The sequence below is a fragment of the Agelaius tricolor genome, unplaced genomic scaffold, assembly GCF_023055355.1.
Source record: "Agelaius tricolor isolate 1412-34295 unplaced genomic scaffold, bAgeTri1.0.p SCAF_131, whole genome shotgun sequence".
Classification (NCBI taxonomy): domain Eukaryota; kingdom Metazoa; phylum Chordata; class Aves; order Passeriformes; family Icteridae; genus Agelaius; species Agelaius tricolor.
Window position 1 is genome coordinate 45,573 of NW_027269391.1, and position 24,801 is coordinate 70,373.

Below are 24,801 nucleotides of genomic sequence, written 5' to 3' on the forward strand. Positions count from 1 at the left end.
GGTGTGGTGGGATGGGATCTCCCAGGGGTTTGGTGTCCTGGGCCAGGCCCCATCAGCCTCCCTGTCCCCCCCGTGATGTCCCCGCAGGCGCAGGCGCGGTGCCACCGCATCGGGCAGAGCAAGGCGGTGAAGGTCTACAGGCTGATCACCAGGAACTCGTACGAGCGCGAGATGTTCGACAAGGCCAGCCTGAAGCTGGGCCTGGACAAGGCCGTGCTCCAGTCCATGAGCGGCCGCGAGGGCTCCATCGCCGGGGTCAGCCCCGGGCAGGGCTCCAGGGTGGGGGGTCCAGGGCTGGGGAGCTCCAGGTGCTCCAGGTGCTCCAGGTTGAGGTTCTCCAGGTGCTCCAAAGTTGAGGTTCTCCAAAGTTGAGGTTCTCCAGGTTCTGCAGCTTGGGGGGCTCCAGGTGCTCCAGGTGCTCCAGGTTGAGGTTCTCCAGGTGCTCCAAAGTTGAGGTTCTCCAAAGTTGAGGTTCTCCAGGTTCTCCAGCTTGGGGGGCTTCAGGTGATCCAGGTGCTCCAGCTTGGGGGGCTCCAGGTGATCCAGGTGCTCCAGCTTGGGGGGCTCAAGGGTTGAGGTCCTCCAGGTGCTCCAGTTTCTCCAAAGTTGAGGTTCTCCAGGTGGCTCAAGTTGAGGTTTTCCAGGTTCTCCAGGTTGTTTAGGTTGAGGTTCTCCAGGTTAAGTTGAAGTTCTCCAGGTTCTCCAAAGTTGAGGTTCTCCAGGTTCTGCTCGTTGTCCAAAGTTGAGGTTCTCCAGGTTCTTTAAGTTCAGGTTCTCCAGGTTTTTTAAGTTGAGGCTCTCCAGGTGCTTCAAGTGGAGGTTCTCTAGGTTCTCCAGGTTCTCCAGGTTCTTTTAACTTGAGGTTCTTCAGGTTTTCCAGGTTCTCTAAGTTGAGGTTCTCCAGGTTCTTTAAAGTTCTCCAGGTTCTTCAGGTTCTCCAAAGTTGAGGTTCTCCAGGTTCCTTGAAGTTGAGGTTCTCCATGTTCTCCAGGTTCTTTAAGTTCAGGTTGTCCATGATCTCCAAAGTTGAGGTTCTCCAGGTTCTTCAAGTTCTTTAAGTTTAGGTTCTCCAGGTTCTTTAGGTTGAAGTTCTCCAGGTTCTCCAAAGTTGAGGTTCTGCAGGTTCTTTAAGTTGAGGTTCTCCAAAGTTGAGGTTCTCCAGGTGCTTCAAGTTGAGGTTTTCCAGGTTCTCCAGGTTCTTTAGGTTGAGGTTCTCCAGGTTCTCCAGGTTGAGGTTCTCCAGGTTCTCCAGCTTGGGGGGCTCCAGGTGCTCTAGGTTGAGGGTCTCCAGGTTCTCTGAAGTTGAGGTTCTCCAGGTTCTCCACGTTCTTTGAGGTTCTCCAGGTGCTTCAAGTTGAGGCTCTTCACGTTCTCCAGGTTCCTTAAGGTTGAAGTTCTCCAGGTGCTTCAAGTTGAGATTCTCAAGGTTCTCCAGGTTCTTTTAACTTGAGGTTCTTCAGGTTTTCCAGGTTCTTTAAGCTTAGGTTCTCCAAAGTTGAGGTTCTCCAGGTTCTCCAGGTTCTTTAGGTTGAGGTTCTCCAGGTTGTCCAGGTTCTCTAAGTTGAGGTTCTCCAGGTTCTCCAGGTTCCTTAAGGTTGAGGTCCTCTAGGTTCTCCAGGTTCTTTGAGGTTCTCCAGGTTCTCCAAAGTTGAGGTTCTCCTGGTTCTCCCAGTTGAGGTTCTCCAGTTTTGGTTTCTCCAGTTTTGGTTTCTCCAGTTTTGAGTTCTCCACATTGAGCTTGTCCATGATCTCCAGGTTGAGGTTCTCCCAGTTTTGTGTTCTCCAGTTTCGGTTCTCCACTTTGGGTTCTCCAGTTTTGGTTTCTCCCGATTGAGGTTCTCCAGTTTGAGCTTGTCCATGATCTCCAGGTTGAGGTTCTCCCAGTTTTGGGTTCTCCACTTTGGGTTTCTCCAGGTTGAGCTTGTCCAGGTTCTCCCAGTTTTGGTTTTTTTCAGTTTTGGGTTCTCCTCTCCACCCTGGGGTTCTCCAGTTTTGGGTTGTCCACTTTGGGTTTCTCCACTTTGGGGTTTTCCAGTTTTGGTTTCTCCAGTTTTGGTTTCTCCAGTTCTGGTCTCTCCACCCTGGGTTTCTCCAAGCCCCTCGTGGTTTTTCCACCCTGGGTTTCTCCAAGCCCCCCGTGTGTCCCAACCCTGGGTTTCTCCAGTTCTGGTCTCTCCAGTTCTGGTTTCTCCACCCTGGTTTCTCCAAGCCCCTCATGGTCTCTCCACCCTGGTTTCTCCAGTTTTGGTTTCTCCATTTTGGGTCTCTCCACCCTGGGTTCTCCAAGCCCCCCGTGTGTCCCAACCCCAGGTTTCTCCAAGCCCCTCGTGGTTTCTCCACCCTGGTTTCTCCAAGCCCCTCGTGTGTCCCAACCCTGGGTTTCTCCAGTTCTGGTTTCTCCACCCTGGGTTTCTCCAGTTTTGGTTTCTCCATTTTGGGTTTCTCCACCCTGGGTTTCTCCAAGCCCCTCATGGTTTCTCCACCCCGGGTTCTCCAGTTTTGGTTTCTCCATTTTGGGTTTCTCCACCCTGGGGTTCTCCAGTTTTGGTTTCTCCAGTTCTGGTCTCTCCACCCTGGGTTTCTCCAGTTCTGGTTTCTCCATTTTGGGTCTCTCCACCCTGGGGTTCTCCAGTTCTGGTCTCTCCAGTTCTGGTTTCTCCACCCTGGTTTCTCCAAGCCCGTCATGGTCTCTCCACCCTGGTTTCTCCAGTTTTGGTTTCTCCATTTTGGGTCTCTCCACCCTGGGTTTCTCCAGTTCTGGTTTCTCCACCCTGGTTTCTCCAATTGTCCCCATTGTCCCCCCAGATCCAGCAGTTCTCCAAGAAGGAGATCGAGGACCTCCTGCGCAAGGGCGCCTACGCCGCCATCATGGACGAGGACGACGAGGGCGCCAAGTTCTGCGAGGAGGACATCGAGCAGATCCTGCTGCGGCGCACCACCACCATCACCATCGAGAGCGAGGGCAAGGGCTCCACCTTCGCCAAGGTGGGCGGGGCCGGGCTGGGCGGGGCCGGGTGGGCACCAGGGAGGTTCCTGGAGGAGGTGGAGACCTCAAATCCAGGTCTAGGGGGTCTTTGGTGGTTCTAGAGAAGGTCCAGGTGGGTCTAGGTGGGCTTTGGTGGTCCTGGAGAAGATCCAGGTGGGCGTAGGTGGGTTCAGGTGGGCTTTGGTGGCTCTAGGGAAGGTCCAGGTGGGTCTAGGGGGGCTTTGGTGGATCCAGGTGGGTCTGGGTGGGCTTTGGAGAAGGTCCAGGTGGGTTTAGGTGGGTTCAGGTGAGCTTTGGTGGTTCTAGAGAAGGTCCAGGTGTGTCCAGGTGAGCTTTGGTGGTTCTAGAGAAGGTCCAGGTGGGGTTGGGTGGCCACCAGGAAGGTTCCTGGAGAAGGTGGACACCTCAAATCCAGGTCTAGGTGGGCTTTGGATGTTCTAGAGAAGGTCCAGGTGGGTCTGGGTGGCCACCAGGGAGGTTCCTGGAGAAGGTGGACACCTCAAATCCAGGTCTAGGTGGGCTTTGGTGGCTCTAGAGAAGGTCCAGGTGGTCATGGAGAAGGTCTAGGTGGGTCTAGGTGGTCATGGAGAAGGTCTAGGTGAGTTCAGGTGAGCTTTGGTGGTTCTAGAGAAGATCCAGGTGGGTCTAGGTGGGTTTTGGTGGCCATAGGGAAGGTCCAGGTGGGTCTAGGTGGTCCTGGAGAAGGTCTAGGTTGGTTTAGGTGGGTCTAGGTGGACTTTGGTGGCCCTGGAGAAGATCCAGGTGGGTCTAGGTGGTCATGGAGAAGGTCCAGGTGGGTTCAGGTGAGTTCTGGTGGTTCTAGAGAAGATCTAGGTGGGGCCAGGTGATCCTGGAGAAGGTCTAGGTTGGTTTAGGTGGGTCTAGGTGAGTTTTGGTGGTCATTGAGAAGGTCCAGGTGGTTCTAGGTGGGCTTTGGAGAATGCCCAGGTTGGTTTAGGTGGGTTCAGGTGAGTTTCTGTGATTCTAGAGAAGGTCCAGGTGGGCCTAGATGGGCTTTGGTGGGCCTGGAGAAGGTCCAGGTGGGCATAGGTGAGTTCAGGTGAGCTTTGGTGGTTCTAGAGAAGGTCCAGGTGGTCTCAGGTGGTCCTGGAGCAGCTCCAGGTGGGTTTAGGTGAGTTCAGGTGGGCTTTGGAGGTTCTAGAGAAGGTCCAGGTGGCTCCAGGTGATCTTAGGTGGTTCTAGAGAAGGTCCAGGTTGGTTTAGGTGGGTTCAGGTGATCTTTGGTGGCCCTGCAGAAGGTCCAGGTGGGTTTAGGTGGGTTCAGGTGAGCTTTGGTGGTCCTGGAGCAGCTCCAGGTGGGTTTAGGTGGGTTCAGGTGGTCTCAGGTGGTCCTGGGGAGGCCCCAGGTGCTCCCAGGTGTGCCCAGGTGTGCCCAGGTGTGCCCTGTCCCGCCCCAGGCCAGCTTCGTGGCCTCGGAGAACCGCACGGACATCGCGCTGGACGACCCCAACTTCTGGCAGAAATGGGCCAAGAAAGCCGACCTGGACCTGGAGCTGCTCAACAGCAAGGTGGGGGCGGGGCCACACCTGGGGGGCGGGGCCATCACCTGCATGGACACACCTGGGTGGGACAGACCTGGGTGGGTGGGGTCACCTGGGTGGGTGTGGTCATCACCTGCATGGACACACCTGGGTGGGAACGACACACCTGGATGGTGGGCGGAGTCACCTGTATGGATGTCACCTGGGATGGACACACCTGGGTGGGCGGAGTCACCTGGGTGGGACAGACACACCTGGATGGTGGGCGGGGTTACCTGTATGGACACACCTGGGTGGGCGGGGTTACCTGTATGGACACACCTGGGTGGGCGTGGTCACTTGGACACACCTGGGTGGGCAGGGTTACCTGGATGGACACCCCTGGGTGGGATGGACACACCTTGGGGGGCGTGGTCACTTGGATGGACACACCTGGGTGGGCGGGGTCACTTGGATGGACACACCTGGGTGGGCGGGGTCACTTGGATGGACACACCTGGGTGGGCGGGGTTACCTGGATGGACGCCCCTGGGTGTGCTCACCTGTGTGGGCGTGGTCACCTGGAGTGACCAGTGACCGTTGTCCACTCAGAACACGCTGGTGATGGACACTGGTTCCGCACCTGGGCGTGGTCAACTGGGTGTGGTCACTCCTGGGTGTGGTCACTTTGGTGTGGTCACCTGGGTGTGGTCACCTGAATTAGATTATCTGGGGTGGGGACACCTGGGTGTGGTCAGGTGGGTGTGGTCACCTGGAGTGACCACTGACCACTCAGAGCACGTTGGCGATGGACGCAGCCGCAGGCACGGTCACCGTGGTGGTCACCTGGAGTGACCACTGACCACTCAAGTGACCACTGACCACTCAGAGCACGTTGGCAATGGACGCAGCCGCAGGCACGGTCACCGTGGTGGTCACCTGGAGTGACCACTGACCACTCAAGTGACCACTGACCACTCAGGGCACGTTGGCGATGGACGCAGCCACAGGCACGGTCACTGTGGTGGTCACCTGGAGTGACCATTGGTCATTGTCCACTCAGAACGTGCTGGTGATGGACACCGGTTCAGCACCTGGGCGGGGTCACCTGGAGTGACCATTGGTCATTGTCCACTCAGAACGTGCTGGTGATGGACACCGGTTCAGCACCTGGGTGGGGTCACCTGGGCTGGCCAGGTGGTCACTGTGGTGGTCACCTGGTGGTCACTGACCACTGACCACTGGTCATTTAGAACACCCTGGTCATCGACACTCCCCAGGTCCCCAAGCAGAGTCGCCACTGCAGCACCTGGGCGGGGTTGGGTGGGCAGGGTCACCTGGTGGTCACTCAGAGTGACCAGTGGTCATTGTCCACCCAGAACATGTTGGTCATTGACACGTTGTGTGTCCCCAGAGTCGCCACTGCAGCACCTGGGTGGGGTTACCTGGTCTGGGTCACCTGTGTGTGGTCACCACGGTCACCTTGTGGTCATCTGGTGGTCACCTGGTGGTCACTCAGAGTGACCAGTGCCCATTGTCCACCCAGAATAACCTGGTCATCGACACTCCTCGGGTCCGGAAGCAGAGTCGCCGCTTCAGCACCTGGGCGGGGTTGGGTGCACAGGGTCACCTGGTGGTCACTCAGAGTGACCAGTGGTCGCTATTGTCCACCCAGAATAACCTGGTCATCGACACTCCCCGTGTCCGGAAGCAGACTCGCCATTTCAGCACCTGGGTGGGGTTGGGTGCACAGGGTCACATGATGGTCACCTGATGGTCACTTGGGCAGGTCAGATGGTCACTCAGAGTGACCAGTGGTCACTCTTGTCCACAGAACAACCTGGTCATCGACACGCCGCGTGTCCGGAAGCAGACTCGCCACTTCAGCACCTGGGTGGGGTTGGGTGCACAGGGTCACATGATGGTCACCTGATGGTCACTTGGGCAGGTCAGATGGTCACCTGGAGTGACCAGTGGTCACTCTTGTCCACAGAATAACCTGGTCATCGACACTCCCCGTGTCCGGAAGCAGACTCGCCACTTCAGCACCTGGGTGGGGTTGGGTGCACAGGGTCACTGTGGTGGTCACTTGGTGGTCACTCAGAGTGACCAGTGCCCATTGTCCACCCAGAACAACCTGGTCATCGACACGCCGCGTGTCCGGAAGCAGACTCGCCATTTCAGCACGCTGCGCGACGATGACCTGGTGGAGTTCTCGGACCTGGAGAGCGACGAGGAGCTGGAGCGGCCGGACCGGGCGGCGCCCAGGACGCGGCGTGGGGGCCACCACCACCCCCAGCACGGACACCATGGACACCACCATGGACACCAGCACCAGCATGGTCAGCATGGTGGTCAGCAGCACGGACAGCAGCAGGGTGGTCAGCAGCAGAGTGGTCAGCATGGTGGTCAGCATGGAGGTCACCAGGCCACCCCGGCCACGCCAACGGCGCCGTTTGCGAGGAGCGACTGCGTCCGCGTGGAGAAACACCTGATGGTCTATGGGTGGGTATGGGGACACCTGGGGACACCTGGGGGCACCTGGGGAAACACCTGGGGACACCTGGGACACACCTGGGGAAACACCTGATGGTCTATGGGTGGGTATGGGGACACCTGGGGACACCTGGGGAAACACCTGGGGAAACACCTGGGGAAACACCTGATGGTCTATGGGTGGGTATGGACACACCTGGGGACACACCTGGGACACCTGGACACACCTGGGGAAACACCTGGGGAAACACCTTGGACACACCTGGGGACACTTGGGGAAACACCTGAGGGTCTATGGGTGGGTACAGGGACACCTGGGGACACCTGGGGAAACACCTGGGGAAACACCTGATGGTCTATGGGTGGGTATGGACACCTGGACACACCTGGGGACACCTGGGGACACCTGGGACACACCTGGGGACACCTGGGGACACCTGGGGAAACACCTGATGGTCTATGGGTGGGTATGGACACCTGGACACACCTGGGGACACCTGGGGACACCTGGGGAAACACCTGATGGTCTATGGGTGGGTATGGGGACACCTGGGGACACCTGGGACACACCTGGGGAAACACCTGGGGAAACACCTGGGGAAACACCTGATGGTCTACGGGTGGGTACCGGGACACCTGGGCACACCTGGGGAAACACCTGGGACACCTGGGGTGGGCAGGTGGGGTTCGGTGGCCTCTCGATGCCTTTCCATTGGTCGATGTCTTTTCTTGACCTCGCGTTGCCGCCGTCGTTGACGCCATGTTGGCCTCGTTGACCCCATTGTGACCCCATTGATCCCCATTGACCCCGTTGGTTCCCCACTGGTTCCTCGTTGACCCCATTGATCCCCCATTGACCCCCCCCATTGACCTCATTGGTTCTCCATTGACTCCATTGGCTTCTCATTGATGCCATTGATTCCCCATGGGCCCCATTGATTCCCTGTTGATCCCAGTGACCCCGCTGACCCCCGAGTGACCACTGACCACGCTCTGCCCATCCCAGGTGGGGCCGGTGGCGCGAGCTGGCCGCCCAGGGCCGCTTCAAGCACTGACCCACTGACCCCATTGACCCCATTGATCCCCCATTGATCCCCATTGACCCCATTGGTTCCCCATTGACCCCATTGATCCCCATTGACCCCATTGATCCCCCACTGACCCCATTGATCCCCCACTGACCCCATTGGTTTCTCATTGATCCCAATGACCCAACTGACCCCATTGATCCCCCACTGACCCCGCTGACCCTTTACTGACCCCACTGACCCTTTACTGACCCCACTGACCCCTGAGTGACCACTGACCCCTCACTGACCATTCCAGGTGGGGCCGGTGGCGTGAGCTGGCCGCCCAGGGCCGCTTCAAGCACTGACCCCACTGACCCTTTACTGACCCCATTGATCCCCCATTGACCCCATTGACCCCTGAGTGACCACTGACCCCTCACTGACCATTGCAGGTGGGGTCGCTGGCGCGAGCTGGCCGCCCAGGGCCGCTTCAAGCACTGACCCCACTGACGCCATTGATCCCCCATTGATCCCAATGACCCCACTGACCCCTCACTGACCCCGCTGACCCCACTGACCACTCACTGACCGTTCCAGGTGGGGCCGGTGGCGCGAGCTGGCCGCCCAGGGCCGCTTCAAGCGCCGCCTGTCGGAGCGGGACGTGGAGAGCCTGGCCCGGGCCATCGTCCTCTTCTGCCTGCGGCACTTCCGGGGCGACGACGGCACCCGGGCCCTGGCGTGCGCCCTGCTCAGCGCCGGGCCCAGCAACGGCCGCGCCCTGCCCAGGCACCAGGGTGGGTTTGGGTCATTTTGGGTCATTTTGGGTGGGTTTGGGTCAGTTTGGGTCACTCACGGCACCCGGGCCCTGGTGTGCGCCCTGCTCAGCACCGGGCCCAGCAACGGCCGCGCCCTGCCCAGGCACCAGGGTGGGTTTGGGTCATTTTGGGTGGGTTTGGGTCAGTTTGGGTGGGTTTGGGTCATTTTGGGTGGGTTTGGGTCATTTTGGGGGGGTTTGGGTCACTCACGGCACCCGGGCCCTGGCCTGCGCCCTGCTCAGTGCTGGGCCCAGCAACGGCCGCGCCCTGCCCAGGCACCAGGGTGGGTTTGGGTCATTTTGGGTGGGTTTGGGGGGGTTTGGGGGGGTTTAGGTGGGTTTGAGGACATTTCAGGTGGGTTTGGGTCACTTTGGGTGAGTTTGGGTCATTTTGGGTGGGTTTGGGGTCGTTTTTGGTGGGTTTGAGGTTCTGGAGATCATCTCAGGTGGGTTTGGATTACTTTGGGCCACTTTGGGAGGGTTTGGGTCCCTTTGGGTCACTTTGGGGTGGGTTTGGGTCACTTTGGGTCATTTTGGGTGGGTTTGGGTCACTTTGGGTCACTTTGGGGTGGGTTTGGGTCCTTTTTGGTCACTTTGGGTGGGTTTAGGTCACTTTTGGGTGGGTTTGGGTCACTTTGGGTCACTTTGGGTGGGTTTGGGTCCCTTTATTTCATCTCAGGTGGGTTTGGGGCTGTCCAGGCTCCTGGCCCCACTGACCACTGAGTGACCACTGAGTGACCGCTGAGTGACCACAACCCCAAAAATACCCCAAAAAATCCCCAAAAAATCCCCCAAAAATTCTCCAAAAAGCTGTAAAATTGGCCAAAATGACCCTGAGTGACCACTGACCACTGAGTGACCACCAACCCAAAAATACCCCAAAAAATCCCCAAAAATAGCCCAAAATGTCCAAAAAATCCCCTGTAAAAGCGGTAAAATCGCTCAAAATGACCCTGGGTGACCGCTGACCACCGAGTGACCACCAACCAAAAATACCCAAAAAAATGTCAAATAAATTCCCCAAAAAATCCCCAAAAAATGTCCAAAAAATTCTCTAAAAAGCTGTAAAATTGGCCAAAATGACCCTGGGTGACCACTGACCACCGAGTGACCACCGACCAAAAATACCCTGAAAATGTCCAAGAAAATCCCAAAAAATACCCCAGAAAATCCCCAAAAAATGTCCAAAAATCCCCTAAAAATTTCCCAAAAAAGCCCTAAAATTGCCCAAAACGTCCCTAAATGACCGCTGACCCCCGAGTGACCCCTGGGTGACCCCCGGGTGACCCCTGGGTGCCCTCTCCCCCAGGCTCGGGGTCGCTGCCGCGGGGCCGCAAGGGCCGGAAGGCGCCCAAGCTTCCGGAAGGTTCCGCAGGGGCCGAGTGGCTGCTGCAGGACGAGGGCTACCGGAAACACCTGCGGCACCACGGCGGGAAGTGAGTGCGGATTTATGGGGATTTGGGGCTTTTTGGGAAGTTTTGGGTTTTTGGGATTTTTTGGGATTTTTTGGGGATTTTTGGGGGTTTTTTAATGAGATTTGGGCTACAGGAAACACCTGCGGCACCACGGCGGGAAGTGAGTGGGGATTTGGGGGAATTTGGGGCTTTTTGGGGCATTTTGGGGATTTTGGGGATTTTTTTGGGGATTTTTGGGGGATTTTTTGGGGATTTTTGGGGGATTTTTTCTGGGGATTTTTGGGGGTTTTTTAATGAGATTTGGGCTACAGGAAACACCTGCGGCACCACAGCGGGAAGTGAGTGCGGGTTTGGGGGGATTTGGGGCTTTTTGGGGCATTTTGGGGGATTTTTGGGATTTTTGGGATTTTTTTGGGATTTTTGGGGGGTTTTTTATGGAATTTTTGGGTTTTTATTGGGGTTTTTGGGGTATTGGAAACCCCTCCGGCACCATGGAGGGAAATGAGTCCCAAAAATGGGGATTTTGGGGCTTTTTATGGGATTTTTGGGGTTCTGTGGTTTTTGGGTTCCTGGGGTGGTTTTTGGGGCGGTTTTTGGGGTCGTTTCTGGGGTTTTGGGGCCGTTTTTGGGGTTTTGGGGCCGTTCTGGGCCCGGCCAGACCCTGACCCTGCTGTCCGTGTGTCCGTCCCCGTGTCCGTCCATCTGTCCATCCGTGTCCCCGTGTCCGTCCCCGCGTCCCTGCGTCCGTCTGTCTGCCTGTCCGTCCCCACGTCTGTGTGTCCGTCTGTCCGTCCATCCCCGTGTCTGTCCCTGTGTCCGTCCGTCCCCGTGTCCGTCTGTCCGTGTGTCCTTGTGTCCGTCCCTGTGTCCGTGTGTCCGTGTGTCCATGTGTCCATGTGTCCCCGTGTCCATCCCCGTGTCCGTCCATCCATCCCTGTGTCCATGTGTCCGTGTGTCCCTGTGTCTGTCTCCATGTCCGTGTGTCCATCCTCGTGTCCGTGTGTCCATCCCCGTGTCCCCGTGTCCCTGTGCATGCGTCCGTGTGTCCGTCCCCGTGTCCGTCCGTCTGTCCGTGTGTCCCCGTGTCCATCCTTGTGTCCCGTGTCCCCGTGTCCGTCCGTCCCCCTGTCCGTGCGTGTGTCCGTCCGTGTCCGTGTGTCCTTGTGTCCATCCGTCCATCCCCCTGTCCCCATGTCCCCATATCCCTGTGTCTGTCCGTCCATCCCCGTGTCCGTCCGTCTGTCCCTGTCTGTCTGTGTGTCCGTGTGTCCCTGTGTCCGTGTGTCCGTCCATCCCCGTGTCCATCCCCGTGTCCGTGTGTCCCTGTGTCCCCGTGTCCATCCCGTGTCCCCGTCTGTCCGTGTGTCCCCGCGTCCGTCTGTCCATCCATGTCCATCCCCGTGTCCCCGTGTCCGTGTGTCCCTGTGTCCCCGTGTCCATCCCGTGTCCCCGTCTGTCCGTGTGTCCCCGCGTCCGTCTGTCCATCCATGTCCATCCCCGTGTCTGTGTGTCCGTGTGTCCATCCCTGTGTCCGTCCCCGTGTCCATGCCCGTGTCCATCCGTGTCCGTCTGTCCCCCTGTCCGTCTGTGCGTCCATCCCCGTCTGTCCATCCATGTCCATCCGTGTCCGTGTGTCCATGTGTCCGTGTGTCCGTGTCCGTGTGTCCGTCCGTGTCCGTCTGTCCGTCCGTGTCTGTGTGTCCATCCATGTCCCCGTGTGTCCATCCATGTCCGTGTGTCCGTCCGTGTCCGCGTGTCCGTCCGTGTCCGTGTGTCCATCTGTCCATCCCCGTGTCTGTGTGTCCGTGTGTCCGTGTGTCCATCCGTCTGTCCATCTGTGCCCGTGTCCGTGTGTCCATCTGTCCATCCATGTCCATGTGTCTGTCCGTGTGTCCGTGTGTCCATCCATGTCCATCTGTCCGTGTGTCCGTGTCCGTGTGTCCATCCATGTCTGTCCATCCATGTCCGTGTCTGTGTGTCCGTGTGTCCAGGCTGCTGCTGCGGGTGCGGGCGCTGCATTTCCTGCGGCACGAGGTGATCGGGGGGGACCAGGCCGAGCGCGTCCTGGCCGGGGCCAGCGCCAGGTGAGACCCGAAACGGGGCAAAAAACGGCGATTTTGGGTCACTGGGGAACCGGGGGGGTTTGGGTGAGGGAGAGCCCCGGGTCTGGGGCAAAATCCGGGCATTTGGGGGTGTTTGGGAGGTGATCGGGGCCAGCGCCAGATGAGACCAAAATGGGGCCAAAAACGGCGATTTTGGGTCACCAGGGGGGGTTTGGGTGAGGGAGAGCCCTGGGTTTGGGGCAAAATCCGGGGATTTCGGGGGACTTTGGGGCTTTTGGGAGGTGATGGGGGCCAGCGCCAGGTGAGACCCGAATTGGGGCCAAAAACGGCGATTTTGGGTCACTGGGGGGGTTTGGGTGAGGGAGAGCCCCGGGGTTGGGGCAAATTCCGGGGATTTCGGGGGGATTTTGGGGGTGTTTGGGGGGTTTGTGGGGGGTGATCGAGTGAGACCCGAATTGGGGTGAAAAACGGTGATTTTGGGTCACTGGGGGGGGATTTGAGTTGTTCTGGGGGGGATTTTGGGGGTGGTTCCAGCATTTCATGGGGATTTTGGGGCATTTTGGGGCATTTTTGGGGATTTTTTTCAGGGATTTTCGGGCGGTTTTGGGGCTTTTACCGGGGCAGTTTTGGGGTCACTCTCCCCATTTTTGGTGTCTCCAATCCCAAATTTGGGGATTCTGACCCCATTTTTATCATTCCTGACCCCGGTTTTGGGTTTCTGACCTCGTTTTGTGGAGTCTCTCTCTCTCCCCATTTTTGGGGTCATTTTCCCCATTTTTGGGGTCCCTGATTGTAAATTTTGGGTTCCTGACCCCATCTTTGACCTTTCTGACCCATTTTTCCTGTTCCTGACCCATTTTTTGCATTTCTCACCCCATTTTCCCATTCCTGACCCATTTTCCCCATTTCTCACCCCATTTTCCCCATTTCTAACCAATTTTTGACATTCCTGACCCATTTTCCCTGTTTCTCACCCCATTTCCCCATTCCTGACCCATTTTCCCCGTTCTTCACCCCATTTTTTACATTCCTGACCCATTTTCCCCATTCCTGACCCGTTTTCCCCATTTTTCCCCCATTTCCCCATTCCTGACCCATTTTCCCTGTTTCTCACCCCATTTCTAACCAATTTTTCCCATTCCTGACCCATTTTCCCCGTTTTTCCCCCCATTTTTGCCATTTCCCCATTCCTGACCCATTTTCCCCATTTCCCCGTTCCTGACCCATTTTCCCCATTTTCCCATTCCTGACCCATTTTCCCGGTTTTTCCCCCCATTTTCCCCATTCCTGACCCATTTTCTCCGTTTTTCCCCCCATTTTTCACCATTTCCCCATTCCTGACCCATTTTCTCCGTTTTTCCCCCCATTTTTCACCATTTTCCCCATTCCTGACCCATTTTCCCCGTTTTTCCCCCCATTTTTGCCATTTCTAACCAATTTTTTGCCGTTTCTAACCCATTTTCCCCGTTTTCCCCCCATTTCCCCATTCCTGACCGATTTTCCCCATTTCTAACAAATTTTTCCCATTTCTGACCCATTTTCCCCATTTTCCCCATTCCTGACCCATTTTCCCCGTTTTTCCCCCCATTTTCCCCATTTTCCCATTCCTGACCCATTTTCCCCATTTTTCCCCCCATTTCCCCATTCCTGACCCATTTTCCCGGTTTTTCCCCCCATTTCCCCATTCCTGACCGATTTTCCCCATTTTCCCCATTTTCCCCATTCCTGACCCGTTTTCCCCGTTTTTCCCCCCATTTTCCCCATTCCTGACCCGTTTTCCCCGTTTCTCCCCCCATTTTTCACCATTTTCCCCATTCCTGACCCATTTTTTGCATTTTTCCCCCCATTTTCCCCATTCCTGACCCATTTTCCCCGTTTTTCCCCCCATTTTTGCCATTTTCCCATTCCTGACCCATTTTCCCCGTTTTTCCCCCCATTTTCCCCATTTTCCCCATTCCTGACCCATTTTCCCGTTTTTCCCCCCATTTTTCCCCCCATTTTCCCCATTCCTGACCGATTTTCCCCATTTTTCACCATTTTCCCCATTCCTGACCCATTTTTCCCGTTTTTCCCCCCATTTTTCCCCGCCCCCCCAGCGATGTCCAGCTCTGCCTCCCCCTCCCGGAGCAGCCGGAGCCGCCCTCGCCCTGGTGGGACCCGGAGGCCGACAAATCCCTGCTCCTGGGGGTGCTCAAACACGGTATTGGGGCTAAAAATGGAGATTTTGGGCAATTTCACAACATTCACATTGTGGGGTTATGGGGTCCCTGCTCCTGGGGGTGCTCAAACACGGTATTGGGGCAAAAAAACCCGATTTTGGGCAATTTCACAAAATTTATAATTATAGAATGTGTGGGTTATGGGGTCCCTGCTGCTCGGGGTGCTCAAACACGGTATTGGGGCTAAAAATGGAGATTTTGGGCAAATTTATAATGATAGAATGTATGGGTTGTGGGTCCCTGCTCCTGGGGGTGCTCAAACACGGTACTGTTTGGGGTGAAAAAACCCGATTTTGGGAAAATTTATAAAATTTATAATGTGGGGTTATGGGTCCCTGCTGCTGGGGGTGCTCAAACACGGTATTGTTTGGGGCTAAAAAGGGCAAATTTGGGAAAATTTATAAAATTATAGAATGTATGGGTTATGGGTCCCTGCTGCTCGGGGTGCTCAAACACGGTATTGGGGCTAAAAACGGAGATTTTGGGCAAATTTATAATGATAGAGTGTGTGGGTTATGGGTCCCTGCTCCTGGGGGTGCTCAAACATGGTATTGTTTGGGGTGAAAAATGGAGATTTTGGGCAATTTCACAAAATTTATAATTATAGAATGTGTGGGTTATGGGGTCCCTGCTGCTCGGGGTGCTCAAACATGGTACTGTTTGGGGTGAAAAATGGAGATTTTGGGCAATTTCACAAAATTTATAATGATAGAGTGTATGGGTTATGGGTCCCTGCTGCTCGGGGTGCTCAAACACGGTAATGATTGGGGTGAAAAATGGAGATTTTGGGAAAATTTATAATGATAGAGTGTATGGGTTATGGAGTCCCTGCTGCTCGGGGTGCTCGAACACGGTAATGATTGGGGTGAAAAACGGCGATTTTGGGCAATTTCACAAAATTTATAATTATAGAATGTGTGGGTTATGGGTCCCTGCTGCTCGGGGTGCTCAAACATGGTAATGATTGGGGTGAAAAATGGAGATTTTGGGCAATTTCACAAAATTTATAATGTGGGGTTATGGGTCCCTGCTGCTGGGGGTGCTCAAACACGGTAATGATTGGGGTGAAAAACAGCAAATTTGGGCAATTTCACAAAATTTATAATGTGGGGTTATGGGGTCCCTGCTCCTGGGGGTGCTCAAACACGGGATTGGGGTGAAAAACAGTGAATTTGGGCAAATTTATAATGATAGAATGTATGGGTTATGGGTCCCTGCTGCTGGGGGTGCTCAAACACGGTATTGTTTGGGGCTAAAAACGGAGATTTTGGGCAATTTCACAAAATTTATAATTATAGAATGTGTGGGTTATGGGGTCCCTGCTCCTGGGGGTGCTCAAACACGGTAATGATTGGGGTGAAAAACGGCGATTTTGGGCAAATTTATAATTATAGAGTGTATGGGTTATGGAGTCCCTGCTGCTCGGGGTGCTCAAACACGGTATTGGGGCAAAAAAACCCGATTTTGGGCAATTTCACAAAATTTATAATTATAGAATGTGTGGGTTATGGGGTCCCTGCTGCTCGGGGTGCTCAAACATGGTATTGTTTGGGGTGAAAAACGGCAAATTTGGGCAAATTTATAAAATTTATAATCATAGAATGTATGGGTCCCTGCTGCTCGGGGTGCTCAAACACGGTATTGTTTGGGGTGAAAAACGGCGATTTTGGGCAATTTCACAAAATTTATAATGATAGAGTGTATGGGTTATGGAGTCCCTGCTGCTGGGGGTGCTCAAACACGGTATTGGGGCAAAAAAACCCGATTTTGGGCAATTTCACAAAATTCACAACATTCACATTGTGGGGTTATGGGGTCGCTGCTCCTGGGGGTGCTCAAACACGGGATTGGGGCTAAAAACCCCAGTTTTGGGAAAATTCACATTTATGGGGTTATTTGCATGGATTTTGGGTGTCATTTGGCCCGGGTTTTTTTATGGGATTTTTGCTGGTTTTTTGTTGTTTTCTCGGATTTTTTTTTTTGCTGTTTTTTGATGATAAATCCCATTTTGGGTTATTTTGGGTTCTTTTGGGTTATTTCAGTGTAATTTGGGTGTATTTTGGGCTATTTCCATGGGGGTTTTTGCCGTTTTCTCCGTTTTTTTTGCAGTTTTTTCTAACCAATCCCAATTTTGGGTGAATTTTCCCCATTTCAGGGTACGAGCGGTACCAGAGCATGCGGGCAGACCCAGCCCTGCCCTTTGGGGTTATTTTGGGGTTATTTCAGTGTAATTTGGGTGTATTTAGGGCGTGTTTTGGGCTATTTTCACGGGGTTTTTTGCCATTTACTCCGTTTTTTTTGCAGTTTTTGTTAACAATTCCCAATTTTGGGTGAATTTTCCCCAATTCCAGGCTACGAGCGGTACCAGAGCATGCGGGCAGACCCTGCCCTGCCCTTTGGGGTTATTTCAGTGCAATTTGGGTGTATTTAGGGCGTATTTTGGGCTATTTCCATGGGGTTTTTTGCCACTTTCTCCGTTTTTTTTTGCAGTTTTTTATAACCAATCCCAATTTTGGGTGAATTTTCCCCATTTCAGGGTACGAGCGGTACCAGAGCATGCGGGCAGACCCTGCCCTGTGTTTCCTGGCCAGGGCCGGGGGTCCCGATGCCGCGGCCGTGGCGGCCGAGCAGCGCCTGGAGGGGCCCGAGGGGTGAGCGCGGCCAAATTGGGGCAAATTCGGGGCAAAATGGGGCAGATTGGGGGGATTTGGGCAGTTTGGGGGCATTTGGGGGGATTTGAGGGTTTTGGGTGTTTTTTGGGCTGATTTTTGGGTGGTTTTGGGCTGATCTTGGGCTGATTTTGGGGTGGTTTTTTGGGGTGTTTTTTTGGTGGTTTTTTTTTTGTATTTTTGGGTTGATTTTGGGTGGTTTTGGGGCTGATTTTGGGGTGGTTTCTGGGCTGATTTTGGGTGTTTTTGGGGCTGTTTCTGGTTGGTTTTTGGGGCGTTTTTTGGGCTGATTTTGGGTGTTTTCTGGGCGGTTTTGGGGCTGTTTTTGGGGTGGTTTGGGGGCTGATTTTAGGTGGTTTTTTGGGGGTTTTTGGGGCTGATTTTGGGGGTGTTTTTGGGGTGTTTTTTTGGGTGGTTTTTTTGGGTGTTTTTTGGGCTGATTTTGGGGTGGTTTTTTGGGCTGGTTTTGGGCTGCTTTTGGGGTGTTTTGGGCTGATTTTGGGCGTTTTTGGGCTGGTTTTGGGGTTGTTTTTGGGCTGATTTTGGGGCTGATTTTGGGTGGTTTTGGGCTGATTTTTTTGGGTGGTTTTGGGTGGTTTTTGGGTGGTTTTGGGCTGATTTTGGGGCTGTTTTTAGGGGTGGTTTTGGGCTGATTTTGGGTGGTTTTGGGCTGGTTTTGAGTGGTTTTTGGGGTGGTTTTTGGGCTGATTTTGGGGCTGATTTTGGGTGGTTTTGGGCTGATTTTTTGGGTGGTTTTGGGGTGGTTTTGGGTGGTTTTTGGGTATTTTTTGGGCTGATTTTTGGGTGGTTTTTGGGCTGATTTTGGGCTGTTTCTGGGTGGTTTTTTGGGTATTTTGGGGCTGTTCTTGGGGTGGTTTTTGAGTGGTTTTTGGGCTGTTTTCGGGCGTTCTGTTTCATCCTGCCTTTCCATTGGCTCTTGCCTCCCCAAACCCCCCAGATTTGGGGTTTTTCCCCCAAAAGGGCGCCCCTGATGACCCAGCCATGCTAATACCGACCGGCCCCGGGCCGGGCTGAGTTCAGCTCCGGGCTGAGGCGCCCCCGGCTCCGCTTTGGGCTCAATTCCTGCGGTTTTGGGCCTCTCGGGGCCTTTTGGGCTCAATTCCTGCGATTTTGGGCCTCTCGGGGCCTTTTGGGCTCAATTCCTGCAGTTTTGGGCCTCTCGGGGCCTTTTGGGCTCAATTCCTGCAGTTTTGGGCCTCTCGGGGCCTTTTGGGCTCAATTCCTGCGGTTTTGGGCCTCTCGGGGCCTTTTGGGCTCAATTCCTGCGGTTTTGGGCCTCTCGGGGCCTTTTGGGCTCAATTCCTGCGGTTTTGGGCCTCTCGGGGCCTTTTGGGCTCAGTTCCTGCGGTTTTGGGTCTCCCCAGGGCCGATTTCGACAAAGACCCCGAGGACCCCGAGTACAAACCCCTGCAGGGAGGCGAGGAGGTAAAAAACCCCAGAATTCCCCCAATTTCCCCCAAATTGCCCAAAGCCGGGGTTTTCTCCCCAAAAAGGGGAGCAGCCCCGCCCCCACCCTGCCCGGGGTTTTGGGGGGCCCTGGTGACCCCGTGACCCCCCCAGAGTGACCCCCTGGACCCCCTGGCCGGGCTGGACGAGGACATCGCTGTGGTGGACGGGGACGAAGGTGAGCAAGCCCCAAAATCGGCCCAAAATCCAACAGAACCCTTTGAGATCCTTCAGAACCCTTGGAAATCCCCCAAAATTCAACAGAACCCTTTGAGACCCTTTGAAATCCCCAAAATTGGCCCAAAATCGGCCCAAAATCCAACAGAATCCTTCAGAACCCTTCGAAATCCCCAAATTGGCCCAAAATTGAACAGAATCCTTCAAAATCCTTTGAAACCCCCCAAAATCAGCCCAAAATCCAACAGAATCCTTTAAAACTCTTTGAAATCCCCAAAATCGGCCCAAAATCAGCCCAAAATTCAACAGAACCCTTTGAGATCCTTCAGAACCCTTGGAAATCCCCCAAAATTCAACAGAACCCTTTGAGACCCTTTGAAATCCCCAAAATTGGCCCAAAATCGGCCCAAAATCCAACAGAATCCTTCAGAACCCTTTGAAACCCCCAAAATCAGCCCAAAATTTAACAGAATCATCCTCATCATCATCCTCCTCTTCCTCCTCATCCTCCCCCTGGCCCTCGGCCCTGGCACTCACCGCCTGTTCACCCCAAATTCACCCCAAACTGACCCCAAATTCACTCTTTTTGACCCCAAATTCACTCTTTTTAACCCCAAATTCACTCTTTTTCACCCCAAATCCCCTCTTTTCTCCCCAGGTTCAGCACCACCACCCTCCTCCTCCTCCTCGTGGCCTTCCTCCCCAGCCCTCACCGCCCGTTCACACCCAATGTCCCCAAACCCCCAAATCCCCCTAAATTCACTCTTTTTCACCCCAAATCCCCTCTTTCTCCCCAGGTTCAGCACCACCCTCCTCCTCCTCCTCCTGGCCTTCCTCCCCAGCCCTCACCGCGCGTTCACCCCAATGTACCCAAACCCCCAAATCCCCCCAGATTCACCCCAAATCCCCCCAAACTGACCCCAAATCCCCTTTTCTCTCCCCAGGTTCAGCACCACCCTCCTCCTCCTCCCCATCCTGGCCTTCCTCCCCGGCCCTCACCTCCCGTTCACCCCAATGTCCCCAAACCCCCAAAGCCCCCCAAATTCACCCCCAAACTGACCCCAAATCTCCCCAAACTGACCCCAAATCCCCCCAAACTGACCCCAAATCCCCCCAAACTGACCCTAAATCCCCCCTTTTCTCTCCCCAGGTTCAGCACCACCCTCCTCCTCCTCCCCGTGGCCTTCCTCCCTGGCACTCACGGCGCGTTCACCCCAATGTACCCGAACCCCCAAATCCCCCAAACCCCCCCAGATTCACCCCAAATCCCCCCAAACTGACCCCAAATCCCCCAAATTCACCCCAAATCCCCTCTTTTCTCTCCCCAGGCTCAGCACCACCCTCCTCCTCCCCATCCTGGCCTTCCTCCCCAGTGCTCACCGCCCGTTCACACCCAATGTCCCCAAACCCCCAAATCCCCCCAAATTCACTCTTTTTCACCCCAAATCCCCTCTTTTCCCCCCAGGTTCAGCACCACCCTCCTCCTCCTCCTCCTGGCCTTCCTCCCCAGCCCTCACTGCCCATTCACCTCAAATTCACTCTTTTTAACCCCAAATCCCCCAAATCTCCCCAAATTCACTCTTTTTAACCCCAAATCCCCCCAAATTCACCCCAAATCCCCCTAAATTCACTGTTTTCTCCCCAGGTTCAGCACCACCACCCTCCTCCCCATCCTGGCCTTCCTCCCCGGCCCTCACCGCCTGTTCACCCCCAAACTGACCCCAAATCCCCCCAAACTGACCCCAAATCCCCCCAAACTGACCCCAAATCCCCTCTTTTCTCCCAGGCTCAGCACCACCCTCCTCCTCCTCCCCATCGTGGCCTTCCTCCCCGGCCCTCACCGCCCGTTCACCCCAAATCCCCCCAAACTGACCCCAAATCCCCTCTTTTCTCCCCAGGCTCAGCACCACCCTCCTCCTCCTCCTCGTGGCCTTCCTCCCCGGCCCTCACCGCCCGTTCACCCCAAATCCCCCCAAATTCACCCCAAATCTCCTCTTTTCCCCCCAGGTTCAGCACCACCCTCCTCCTCCTCCTCGTGGCCTTCCTCCCCGGCTCTCACCGCGCGTTCACCCCCAAACTGACCCCAAATCCCCCCAAACTGACCCCAAATCCCCAAACTGACCCCAAATCCCCTTTTCTCTCCCCCAGGCTCAGCACCACCACCCTCCTCCCCATCCTGGCCTTCCTCCCCGGCGCTCACCGCGCGTTTCGGCGCCTGCTGGGGGCGGCTCAGCGGGGCCGGGCGCCGGGGCCGGGGCCGGGGCCGGGCCAGGGAGCCCCCGGGAGCGCCCCCCGAGCCCCCCGAGCCCCCACGGAACGGGCACAGGGACGGGGACGGGGACGGGGACAGGGGAGCAGCAGCGGCGGCGGCAGCGGCGCGGCCACGACCCCGCCCGGCGCGACAAGCAGCAGCGGTAACGGGGGGAAATTGGGGGGATTTGGGGATTTGGGGGGTTTGGGGGCGTCTGGGGGCGTCAGGAGGGGCGGGAATGGACTCGGCAGCCTCGGGAACCCCCCCGGGGAGGTGTGGGGGCGTTTTGGGGCTTTTTAGGGGTTTTTTAGGGGTTTTTAGGGGTTTTTTAGGGGTTTTTCGGGGGTTTTTTGGGGGTTTTTTAGGGGTTTTTAGGGTTTTTTTTGGGGGTTTTTCAATGCGTTTTTTTGATGGTTTTTTTCCTGTTTTCTTGCGGAATTTTTTGTGGGGTTTTTTTTTGCCGTTTTTTTTCCCCGTTTTCTCCAGTTTTTTCCCATTTTCTCTGATTTTTTCCCAATTTCTCCGTTTTATTCCCATTTTCTCTGGTTTTTTCCCATTTTCTCTGGCTTTTTTCCCAATTTCTCTGGATTTTTCCCATTTTCTCTGTTTTTTTCCCATTTTCTCAGGTTTATTCCTATTTTCTCTGTTTTTTTTCCTGTTTTTTCTGGTTTTTTTCCATTTTCCCTGTTTTTTTCCTGTTTTCCCTGGTTTTTTCCCCATTTTCTCCGGTTTTTCCCTGTTTTCCCTGTTTTTTTCCCGTTTTCTCTGTTTTTTTCCCATTTTCTCTGTTTTTTTCCCATTTTCGCTGTTTTCTTCCCATTTTCTTGTGGGATTTTTGCGGGGTTTTTTTCGCCTTTTCTCCTATGTTCTCTGGTTTTTTCCCATCCTCTCTGGTTTTTTTCCCATTTTCTCTGTTTTTTTTCCTGTTTTCTCTTTTTTTCCCATTTTCTCTGTTTTTTTCCCCATTTTCTCTTGCTTTTTCCCAATTTCTCCAGTTTTCCCCTGTTTTCCCTGCTTTTTCCCATTTTCTCTGTTTTTTTTCCCATTTTCTCCAGTTTTCCCCTGTTTTCTCTGGCTTTTTCCCAATTTCTCCAGATTTTTCCCATTTTCTCTGTTTTTTTTCCTGTTTTCCCTGTTTTTTTCCCGTTTTCTCTGTTTTTTTCCCGTTTTCTCTGGTTTTTTCCTGTTTTCTCTGGATTTTTCCCAATTTTCTCAATTTTTTCCCCATTTTCTCTGTTTTTTTTCCCATTTTTTCTGTTTTTTCCCATTTTCTCTGGCTTTTTCCCATTTCCTCTGGTTTTTGCCCATTTTCCCTGGTTTTTGCCTGTTTTCCCTGGTTTTTCCCACCCTCAGGGTGGTTTTTGGGTTCCTTTTCCCCATTTTCCCACCTATTTCTGCCATTTTTTTCACCATTTTCCCACCGATTTCGACCATTTTCCCACCAATTTTTGCCATTTTTTCACCGATTTTCCCCGTTTTTTCACCGATTTTCCCCTTTCCCCCCATTTCCAGCTGGACCCGCCGCGAGCAGGCCGATTTCCTGCGTGTGGCCTCCACCTTTGGGGTGGTTTTGGGTTCCTTTCCGCCATTTCCCCACTGATTTCCGCCATTTTCCCACCGTTTTTCTGCCATTTTCCCACCAATTTTTGCCATTTTTTTCGCTGTTTTTTCACCGATTTTGACCATTTTTTCCCCTTTTTCCCCATTTCCAGCTGGACCCGCCGCGAGCAGCCGATTTCCTGCGCGTGGCCTCCACCTTTGGGGTGGTTTTGGGTTCCTTTCCGCCATTTCCCACCGATTTCTGCCATTTTCCCACCGTTTTTTCTGCCATTTCCCACCAATTTTTGCCATTTTTTTCGCTGTTTTTTCATCAATTTTCCCCGTTTTTTTCACCGATTTTCACCATTTTTTCCACCGATTTCCGCCATTTTCCCACCGATTTCCGCCATTTTTTTCGCCATTTTTTCACCAATTTCCGCCATTTTTTTCACCGATTTTCCCCGTTTTTTCACCGATTTTCCCCGTTTTTTCACCGATTTTCCCATTTTTTCACCGATTTTCCCCGTTTTTTCACCGATTTTCCCCATTTTTTCCCATTTCCCCTTTTTCCCCCCGTTTCCAGCTGGACCCGCCGCGAGCAGGCCGATTTCCTGCGCGTGGCCTCCACCTTTGGCGTGGAGCTGGAGCCGGGCTCGGGCCGGTTCCGCTGGGGCCGTTTCCGCGCCCTGGCCAACCTGGAGCGGCGCTCGGACGAGGAGCTCACGCGCTTCTACCACGGCTTCGTGGCCATGTGCCGCCAGGTCTGCCGCCTGCCGCCCGCGCCCGCCGACGGTAATGGGGATAAAAACACGGGGTTTGGGCAATTTGGGGGATTTCTGGGGGTTTTGGGGCGGTTTGAGCCCAAATCGGGAGGATTGACCCCAAATCAGGAGGTTTGAGCCAAATCGGGAGGTTTAAGGGCTCTCTGCCGCCTGCCGCCCGCGCCCGCCGACGGTAATGGGGATAAAAACACGGATTTCGGGCAATTCGGGGGTTTCGGGGTGGTTTGAGCCCAAATCGGGAGGATTGACCCCAAATCGGGAGGTTTGACCCCAAATCAGGAGGTTTGAACCCAAATCGGGAGGTTTGACCCCAAATCAGGAGGTTTGAACCCAAATCAGGAGGTTTGACCCCAGAATCAGGAGGTTTGAGCCCAAAATCAAGAGGTTTAAGGGCTCTCTGCCACCCGCGCCCGGAGATGGTAATGGGGGTAAAAACACGGGGTTTGGGCAAACTGGGGGGTTTTTGTGAGGTTTTGGGGCAGTTTGAACTGAAATCAGGAGATTTGACCTGAAATCGGGAGGTTTGAACCCAAAATCAGGAGCTTTAAGGGGCCTCTGCTGCCCGCGCCTGCAGACGGTAATGGGGCTAAATCCCCCAGTTTTGGGCAATTTGGGGCAATTTCTATCCCATATTTAACCCTTCCTATGCAACCCTTCCAGTGCCGCATTTAACCCTTCCAGTGCCACATTTAACCTTTCCCATCCCATATTTACCCTTTTTTAATCCCATATTTAACCCTTCCTGTGCCTCATTCCTTCCATTTCCATCCCGTTTCCATCCCATTTCTGTCCTGTTTCTATCCCGTTCTCAGTCCGTTCCCATCCCCTTTCTATCCGTTCCCCGTCCGTTTTTTCCCCATTTCCCCCCCATTTTTCCCCATTTCCCCCCATTTTTCCCCCATTTTCCCCCATTTTCCCCCCCATTTTTCCCCATTTTTCCCCCCATTTCTCCCCCATTTTAACCCTGTTTTCCCCCCATTTTCCCCCATTTTTCCCCCATTTTCTCCCATTTCCCCCATTTCCCCCCATTTTTCCCCTTTTTCCCCCATTTTTCCCCCATTTTAACCCCATTTCTCCCCCATTTTCCCCCCATTTTAACCCCATTTTTCCCCCATTATTTTCCCCCATTTTTCTCCCATTTTTCCCCCATTTTAACCCCATTTCTTCCCCATTTTTCCCGCATTTTAACCTGATTTCTCCCCATTTTTTCACTCATTTTTCCCCATTTTCCCCCATTTCCCCCATTTTTCACCCCATTTTTTTCCCTCATTTCTCCCCCATTTTCCCCTGTTTTTTCCCCCCATTTTAACCCCATTTTCCCCCCATTTTTTCCCCTATTTTTCCCCTATTTTAACCCCATTTTCCCCTGGTTTTTTCCCCCCATTTTCCCCATTATTTCTCCCCATTTTTCCCCCCATTTTCCCCCATTTTC

The 24,801-nt window shown here is 54.2% G+C and overlaps 1 protein-coding gene and 2 long non-coding RNA genes across 3 annotated transcripts in view; 2 read left to right on the forward strand and 1 right to left on the reverse strand.

Annotated features, from left to right (window-relative positions):
- Positions 1–24,801, forward strand: part of LOC139586684 (chromodomain-helicase-DNA-binding protein 8-like) — a 60,229-nt gene that overhangs the window by 29,514 nt on the left and 5,914 nt on the right. The window contains exons 18-33 of the mRNA XM_071420268.1: positions 88–255; positions 2,806–2,985; positions 4,405–4,515; positions 6,599–6,972; positions 8,571–8,767; positions 8,859–9,071; positions 10,097–10,223; positions 12,194–12,286; positions 14,362–14,465; positions 17,021–17,135; positions 18,539–18,599; positions 18,735–18,798; positions 20,126–20,262; positions 20,946–21,211; positions 23,171–23,440; positions 23,871–23,997. Of these exons, the coding sequence (XP_071276369.1) occupies positions 88–255; positions 2,806–2,985; positions 4,405–4,515; positions 6,599–6,972; positions 8,571–8,767; positions 8,859–9,071; positions 10,097–10,223; positions 12,194–12,286; positions 14,362–14,465; positions 17,021–17,135; positions 18,539–18,599; positions 18,735–18,798; positions 20,126–20,262; positions 20,946–21,211; positions 23,171–23,440; positions 23,871–23,997 (2,607 nt within the window). The remainder of the gene's footprint in view (positions 1–87; positions 256–2,805; positions 2,986–4,404; positions 4,516–6,598; positions 6,973–8,570; positions 8,768–8,858; positions 9,072–10,096; positions 10,224–12,193; positions 12,287–14,361; positions 14,466–17,020; positions 17,136–18,538; positions 18,600–18,734; positions 18,799–20,125; positions 20,263–20,945; positions 21,212–23,170; positions 23,441–23,870; positions 23,998–24,801) is intronic.
- LOC139586689 (uncharacterized) lies at positions 6,098–6,525 on the reverse strand. Its single transcript, XR_011677910.1, has 3 exons — positions 6,429–6,525; positions 6,270–6,396; positions 6,098–6,237 (listed from the first exon to the last, which is right to left on the reverse strand). It is a non-coding gene; the product is annotated as an uncharacterized lncRNA (long non-coding RNA).
- On the forward strand, positions 23,577–23,820 carry LOC139586690 (uncharacterized). The gene is made up of 3 exons (XR_011677911.1): positions 23,577–23,588; positions 23,649–23,671; positions 23,733–23,820. It is a non-coding gene; the product is annotated as an uncharacterized lncRNA (long non-coding RNA).